The sequence below is a fragment of the Aythya fuligula genome, chromosome 2 (assembly GCF_009819795.1).
Source record: "Aythya fuligula isolate bAytFul2 chromosome 2, bAytFul2.pri, whole genome shotgun sequence".
NCBI lineage: Eukaryota > Metazoa > Chordata > Aves > Anseriformes > Anatidae > Aythya > Aythya fuligula.
Window position 1 is genome coordinate 126811866 of NC_045560.1, and position 8785 is coordinate 126820650.

At 40.1% G+C, this 8785-nt stretch overlaps 1 protein-coding gene across 1 annotated transcript; it reads left to right on the forward strand.

Annotated features, from left to right (window-relative positions):
- The first annotated feature begins 458 nt into the window (after nucleotides 1–458).
- On the forward strand, nucleotides 459–6954 carry LY96 (lymphocyte antigen 96). The gene is made up of 5 exons (XM_032182733.1): nucleotides 459–768; nucleotides 2198–2287; nucleotides 3315–3443; nucleotides 5369–5421; nucleotides 6667–6954. Exons 1-5 carry the CDS (start codon nucleotides 675–677, stop codon nucleotides 6766–6768), a joined length of 468 nt encoding a protein of 155 aa, XP_032038624.1. The 5' UTR covers nucleotides 459–674; the 3' UTR covers nucleotides 6769–6954.
- Nucleotides 6955–8785: the final 1831 nt, after the last annotated feature.

Here is an 8785-nt window from a genome sequence, read left to right on the forward strand (position 1 = left end):
CAGCTTTGAAGGGAGTAGCTGGCAGTGCAGAACATCAGTGGTTCTGGTTGATAACGTGTTAGATGGTTGCATTGAGCTCCATCCTTACTGACATTTGGAAATATGTCATTGATTAAACTTATCCATAATGTCTGAGTATACAGAGTGTACTTAAGGTATAATAAACTTTGCAAGAAATTCATTCTGAAAATGTGTGAGAACTCTTGACTAACCCATCAATAGGAGTGCACTTTTTTTTTTTTTTTTTAATCATTCAAATATAGCTTTTCCCTTCTTTATTATGTACAGGAAATCTCGTGGCCATTTGAAATTATGCCTTAGCAAGTGTTATTTCTGTTGAGTCAACTCAACTTGCCTTTTACACTCTTCTGGTAAACATAAGTTTAGTTTTTCTCACTTCCCTATTTCACACAGTTTTCTCTTTCAGTTTTCACTCGTGGCTTGAGCTACATAGTCTGGGGAAGACATAACAACGAAGGCAGAAATTTTATTCACAAAATTTATTATGATGATAACTGATAGTGCTGCAATAGGATTAATTAAGATTGTAGAGAACGTGACAAAATAACTGAATATTCCCTGAAGACATGTGACTGAGGATGACTATGCTGATTTTTTGTTCCTCTTTCCCCCAAACAAAGCGTTCTGTCCAGTACCGATCAAAATAAGTAACCATGTTTGGGCTTGTTTTTTTCATTTTGTTCACCCGTGGAGTCAGAGGATTTTTTTGTACGTCGTCAGACCTAGAAATGTCATATACTTTTTGTGGTAAGTAAAAAAATAGTTTATTCTTTTCTTACTGGCTTGTACACAATAAATGTGGCAGTCTAAGGAAAAGTTTCTTTGATGAATATAGGAAAATATAAATAAGAATTTCAGCTGATGTATATTTCTGTTATTAATCACCCGATTATGGGAATTATGCTGCGTTGGTGTAAATATTACCACAATGATGGCTGCAGCAGCTAAGAGAGAAGTTGTTTACTGCTAAGTAAAGCAGACATATTTTGATTCAGGAAAAACTGAAAGATAAAAGATTTAAACTTGTTTTACAAGTGATGTATTGTATAAAATATCCACATTTATTAAACCAATAACTTACATTCAAAAGCTTTAACTTTATTGAAAAAAAAAAAAAAAAGCAGAAGACCGTTTTGGGCTGGGGGATCAGAGAAGCTCTGGGTCAACAAAGCTTCTCTCTTCCTCACTTGCCATCTCTGAGATATAGGCCACTGGATCTGTGTAGTTTACTGTTTTTTTTTTTTTTTTTTCATAATTCTGCAACAACTAGGCACCTCACAGCTCTGAGTGCTAGGCAGGCTCAGTGTTCCCATGTGAACTCAATGGCAAAAAGGTGAGATTTTTAGGAGATATTTCACAAGGAAAGGACTATGCCTTTTGAAAATCTATGTGCATTACTAATGTGTATTACCCATAAAACAGCTTTATAAACCAAGGCTCAAGAGGGAATGTTTATTTTGGGTACTTTGCTTGATGCTAACACACATTTAAAAAATGTAACAAGTGTAAAAGTGGCTATACCTAAGCTTGCAAATTGAGCCTTTGGGACCAGGGTGTGTTTTGTTTGACCTTTTTTCTATCATAAGTTCCTGTATGTAACTATGATAAGAACGAGTGCCAATTACCAGCAGTCAGACAGTTTCCCTTGGCACATCCCTTGCTTTAATCCCCAAAATAGAAGACAGAACTCACTGTAATCATGATGAAATAAATCACTGTTGCTACCTGAGGCCTTCAGCTAGCCTCGGGCAACATACAAGCTTATAGTTTCAATGGTTAGTATAAGTCAGCATATGTTCATCAGAGGTCCATGTTGGCATAATGCTAATAAAAAGTGTGTAACTTCAAAGTAGAAGTAAGCATAGTTTTGCCTCTGAGTGTTTGAGTACAAATATAAATGACCCTGAAACTGTTTCTTCTTACTAAATCTCAAAGTAATGTGATACTACTTTTGTCTTCTAAGCATGTAAATAATCAGAAATATCACTTTGAGATATATTTAATGTGTACCATGGATCATTAGATAACATAACTTTATAGTATATACCTTATATTAAATATATTTTTAATATATTTTTGTGTTTGTATATATATATGTGTATACATATGTAAGTTTTTATCATTTCACTGGAGAAGACTGTTCACACTAATAACATGAAATAATTTTATCCTGTAGATTCTGCAGCTCATGATTTCATGTTTAATGTGACACCTTGCACCATGCTGAACACATCCATCTGGCATGCTGCTCTTACCTGGATTCCAAGTGAGTCACTCGTGCCTAGAGAGTTATATTCTCCAAATGAAAAAAAAAAAAAAAAAAAAAAAAAAAAAAAGAGAGAGAGAGAAAGAGAGAGAGAGAGAGAGGGTGAGAGAGTGAGAGAGAGCGCAGGCAGAAGGATTATACTTTATACTAAATGTCAAATTATTTAGGAGATAAGTTTATGTGATTAGCAGTGCAATAGATGAAATGCAGCGATGGACAGAAATTATGATTTCTAGACCATTTGTGGGAATACGTGTGCCTGAGTTTGACTTGTTTGAGCAGTTGCCAGAGCTCAGCACACTGACTGGTACTGTACATGCAAATTTGAGACAGTTCAGGTATTTATGGAGAAAACAGACAATATTTTGCAGCACATAAGCTCTTCTGGTCTGAAAAAGACACAAGCCATTTTAAGGAGAGATAATATCCTGGCAGGAATTCTACTAAGAACATGCATACTCCAGAAGCTGGAAATGTGGTAACGGACTGTGTGTGCAGACCCAGCTTTAAACTACTCTTTAAACACAGCTTTAAGCCAGTAAATTGTGTTAGTCAAGAAAGAGCTGTATCACAAATTTCACATAATCTGTAAAAGCTCTGGAGGTGTGCTAAGATTGCTTCCAAAGAAAGATATCTTTACAAGGGCTACAAGCAACCAGCACAGATTGTTTGTAATACTTGTTCACAGCTACATGTGTGGGACCTCCAGAGTTCTCTTCTGGGGATTTATTTGGATGAGCTGTGGAGCTGAGTGAACTCTATTGTCTTTGCTGAATGAATTAGAACAGATTGTGAAATTTGTCACTCAAATATTTCTTAAAATTGATGCTTTTTGATAAGAAAACAACTTTTTTTTTTTTTTTCTTCTGGATATTAGTTTTCAAGGTATGCATTTTTGTTAATTTTGGGGAATTCTAAAAAATCCATATTTCAGAGAAAAATAGTGTTTATTTAAATAGTGTTTATCTGTGCATGTGCTTTTCCTATCTCTCAGTTACCTTTTTCTTACTTGTAATGTCTCTACTAGAAAGTGACATCGCCTTTTTGAAGGTAGTCTTCACTGTCTGGTATGATGGTGCCAAAGCGTTACACTGGAAAGAAATTATTTGCAGTGGGGCCGACGATGAGTACTATGTGTGTGAAATGCTGAAAGGAGGTCAGTATGAAAGCTTTTCCTTGCCTTGCAGGTTGCCCTCTCAACAGGGGCATAACCTGTTCCTTACTACTTATCAGATTTTTTAAAAGACTAATTGATCAACCCATGCAGATAGATAAAGTGGAGTTTCCAACTTCTGTTCTTTACTGTTTTCATGTGGTGGTTTCCATCTCTTTAAATTGGGATTGATAATATCCTTTATCACATTATGACACTTTTATTGTTAAACAACTTTAAAATGACATGGGAAGACCACATATGACTGGACTACACACAAAACTTGAGAGGATCTAGGGACACTACTACCTTACAGACAACAGCTTGTTCAGGTAAATGTATGGATGGTGTTTTAGAGATACTCTCTCCATCTACGTGTGTCGTGGTTCCGCTCGAGTGGGCAGCCAAGCTCCACCACAGCCGCTCTCTCACTCCCCCTCCTCAAAAAGGAATGGGGAGAAAATATGTGAAAAGGGCTCAAAGGTTGAGATAAGGACGAGAAAATCACGCAGTAATTATTGTAACGGGCAAAACAGACTCGGCATAAGGAGATAGTAAGATTTATTGCTTATTACTAACAAGCTAGAGAAGTGAGAAACTAAGGAAAGAAACCAAAAGCACCTTCCTCCCCCCCATCCACCCTCTTCCACCTCCTCCCCCCGAGCGGTGCAGGGGAACGGGGAATGGGGGTTATGGTCAGTCTACAGCACTTCTCTGCCGCTCCTTCTCGGTCACTCTCGTCCCCTGTGCTGTGGGGTCCCACCCACGGGATGCAGTCCTTGATGAACTGATCCGGCGTGGGCTTCCCACAGGCAGCAGCTCTTCCAGAACTGCTCCAGATATGGGTCCGTACCACGGGGTCCATCCCTCAGGAGAAAACTGCTCCAACCTGGCTCCCCCATGGGAAGCAGCTCCTGCCAGGTCACCTGCTCCTGTGTGGGCTCCTCTCCAAGGGCTACAGGTCCGGCCCGGAATCTGCTCCGGCAGGGGTCTTCCACAGGCGGCAGCCTCCGTCGGTGCAGGGCCACCTGCTCCACCGTGGTCTCCTCCACGGGCTGCAGCGTGGAACCCTGCTCCACCGTGGTACTCCATGGGCTGCAGGGGAACATCCTGCTTCACCATGGTCCTCACCACAGGCCACAGGGGACTTCTGCTCCGGTGCCTGGAGCACCTCTCCCCCTCCTTCTTCACTGAGCTTGGTGCCTGCAAGGCTGTTCCTCACTCCTCTCACTCTCCCAGCTGCTGTGTGGTGTGGCATTTTTTCCCCTGTCTTAAATATGCTCTCACAGAGGCGCAAAACAACATCGCTTATTGGCTCAGCTCTGGAAAACAGTGGGGACCTTCCCAAACACGGGGCAGCTTCTAGATCCTTCTCACAGAAACCACCCCTAGAGCCCCCTGCTACCAAAACCTTGCCATGTAAACCCACTACGACGTGTAATTTATTTATTTATTTATTTATTTTAATTAGAGAAGAGTCTATCCTGTTTCAGGTGCTAACTAACATTAACATGCCAAAGGCTCTGATGCAGAGAATTCTGTATATCATTTTAAAAGCCAAAAAGATCAGGACAGTGCTTAGAACATGCCTTCCACATTTTCCTTTCTTTGTAAGTGAATATCAGATCTCTTCAGTTATCATTTGTCTGAACTACTATTACTAGTTAAATTATTGGATTTATCACAGTAGGATGGGATGGTAGAAGATGTTGCAGTGGCTTTCTGATTATTCTCTGTTTTCTAACATGTAGTTTAGACAAATAGGCAGAGTTGTAGAAGAATAAAGAGGTGAAGGCTTTATGCATGGAAGAGTAAATGGCATTGGTAGTGCTGCTGAGAGATACACTATGTTGAAGTTATTCAGAAAGTTTCATTTATGGCTTGATGATTAAATAACCATTTATATTGTAATTCTCTCTGTTTTACAGAAACAATTACAACAACATTTGACATTAAAGGAAAAAGAACAATATTTCCAAAGGTACTTTTCCACATTGTATATAAATAGTGATAAAATAACATACTTCATAGAATCATGGAATCATAGAATCACAGAATTGTAGAATCACAGAATCATAGAATCACAGAATGGTTTGGGTTGGAAAGGACCCTTAAGGATAATCTTGTTCCAACTCCCTGCCATGGGCAAGGACACCTCCCACCAGATCAGGTTGCCCAGGGCCCCATCCAACCTGGCCTTGAGCACCTCCATGGATGGGGCATCCACAGCTTCTCTGGGCAACCCGTGCCAGTGCCTCACCACCCTCACAGTAAAGAATTTCTTCCTAACATCTAATCTAAATCTCCCCTTGTTTAATTTAAAGCCATTATCCCTTGTCACCACACCCCCTGAAAAAGAGTCCTTTCTTTAGCTTTCATGAAGGCCCCCTTTAGGCGCTAGAAGGCTGCTGTAAGGTCTCCCTAGAGCCTTCTCTTCTCCAGGCTGAACAGCCCCAGCTCTCTCAGCCTATCTTCATAGGAGAGGTGCTGCAGCCTCTGATCATCCTCGTGGCCCTCCTCTGGACTCACTTTAAAAAGTCTTATGTCTTACATTAATATATTTGGTGGAAAGATAAGTTCACCCAAACTGTAGCAACTGTCAGAATTTGTTTTTATGCTTGAAAGGATGAGTCCAGATTAATAGTACCTCTAGAAATGTTAAATGTTTTCAGGTTATTATTCCCCTATCATTCCTCCTTTATTTTATAAAAGAAAAGATCAAAGATATAAGTTAATGTAACTTCTATTGTTCCATTTCATTTGGTAAATTATTTCTGTTTCCCTTTTGAATAAATCTGTCCATATTCTTTCTGCCCATTATGCTTTCTCTTAGTTTCTTTTCACATGCTGATCTCTTCCTCCCTGAAACCCTTCTCAAAGATTAGAAGAGGGCTAACAATATTCAAAAGTAAAAGCAATGTTCCAGTGTTAAACCAGGAACTCTGCTCAAGTCCTGGAGCTCTGCTCTGTGAGGGAAGGTGAGCTGGGAACTGCTGGGGACTGCTGGGCCACCAGTGCTGGCACTAGCAGCGCACTGTCACTCAGTGCCCAGTCAAGGCAAGCAATGCAGGGCTGGTAACTGTGACCAGAGCGAGCTGAAAGCCCTGGCACTGTGGTTTAGGCTAAAGCGAAAAGATCACTAGGCAGCTTGAGACTTCAGGTAGCCCCTTGGCCAAGAATGGGCAGCACTAGGCACTAATTTCCTTGTTTTCTCGTTGGAATTTAGGGAGATTATAGCGTTATTATAGAAGCGTTCTCTGATGATTCTGAGAAGAATATGGTCGTGTGTGTGAATTACACCATGATAGTGAAGAAAGATCCTTTCTGAACGTGACAGACATTTCAAATAAATCTGGAACACAGAGGCTGCTTCTGCAAGCAACTGGAATCCAATCTAGGAAATATGAAACGCTCTAATTTTCCTGAAGCAGAAAACATCGTGTTCTGTGTGGAAAGCTACAATATGGAGAGTCTTAGCAATTCATAGCATGGCTGCAATTGGATCCTCAGCCAGTGCACACAAAATCTCTTGGAATCAAGCATCCTGATGATCCCACAGGATAACTCCACGTGGATATCAGAGAGCTGCATTTCAGTGTGGTGCCTTGGGTTATAAAAAAGCCAAGTACTTCAGGTTACACTAAACAAACATAAGAATTTTTGAAGCCTTGAAGTGCAAGAACTAGACGTTTGCCAATACTCAACTTGAAATATAACAGCATTTGAATCTGGAAACACTGTGGGTTTTTTCTTTTGTCTTTTTATTTTTTTTTTCTCTTTTATTGCTTTTTTCTTTCTTTTAACAATAAAATTTGTTGGTACAATCAGCTTGTGAAAACCCTTTTATTCTTGGTCCTCTTCTGATGATTTTTAGATGTTTCCTAATGTTCCACTCCATCTTCATGGAGCTGAAGAAGAGGAGCAATGATCTGTTACATGGCTGACGTTAATAAAATCCAAAGTGAAGTATGTTTCCAGTTGCACTCATCCAGTACAGCTGAGTTCAGCCAACCAGAGCTATAACCACGAACACACAGGCTCATAGCCTGTTTTTATGTTTTGTTGAGCAAGGAGCTAAAAATCTGCTGGGCAGAGAACCTGCAGGCTGTCTCCTTCAGAAGCAGGAGGGTGGTTCTTGCTTGAACTTTTTCTCAGTTACCAAAAGCAAGCTGAAAGGTCTTACTGTGGCTTCTGCCTCTTGGGTAGCTCAGTGTTCAGTGCCCACCTTCCATCCCTGCTGCGCCTCTGTGCTTAAGACCTTCCACAAAGCTTTGATGGAGGACAAGGTTTGGCCCTTAGGAAGAGAACCAGAACTCCTTCAGGTCTCATGGCCCTTTGGTGTCATGCACGGAGAAGGACAGCAGACTGGTGCAGTGTGCAAGGGCTTTCTGCTTTCAGACGGGTACTGTACGTACAGCATCATGATGCTGTGTCCTCACACTCGACTTTAGGCTTGGTGAATTAAGGCACTTTTTCCCGCTACAGGTCCCCGTGTTGATGCTGTGCGTTGTGCTGGCCGCTAGGTCGTGCTGTGTCTGACAGATTGTTTCAAAATGTCCGAAAACGTGAAAACGGGAACTATCCATCCCTCCTCTCCCAGGCTGCTAAATAGCAAACGTGAAAATTAGCAGAAGCAAAGCTTTTCATCCCACTTTAGAATATTTCAAGTTGGGCACCGCATAAAAAAAAAATTAAAAAAAAAATGTATACGAAAACACATGTACACAAATATATTTAGTCCTTTTAAAATAGTTTTAAAATAGCTAGTTTGGCAATCCAAGGTAAAGTCACCAGGAATCAATAAAAATATGAGATAGGACTGCATTATGGCTGCAGACAAGAAGTCACAATGACATCCAAGTGGCAGTGTAAAACATCTGTGATACATTCATGTATCACAGATCGTGAACAGCCCATCACTGTGTTACTGCTTATGTTTGAATGAAATTACCAGCATTGTAACCCATTTCCTCTTAATCTAAAATAGCAGCCAGACAGACTGATAACCAAGTTCTACTTTTCTTCTTCTATTTTGCTTGTTAGTATTACCTGCTTAGGGAAAGGTTTTACTTACTATGATGATCTCTCATACTTATTTCACAAAATTGTCCAACCAGATGAAACCTCAAAAGAGTTTTTAGTGACAGTGTTCTGAGATTGTTTTTGTCCTGAATTATTTTGCAGGTTAGATGAAATGTTTTATTTATTAAGTACCAGGTACCACAGGTAGGAGAAACTAACAGCTATTGGAAATCAAATATATTCATGTGCCCCATGTTTTTTTCATAAACACGTGTTTTAATGCCTTATAAATATTATAGACATTTACAGTATATGCTGAGGTA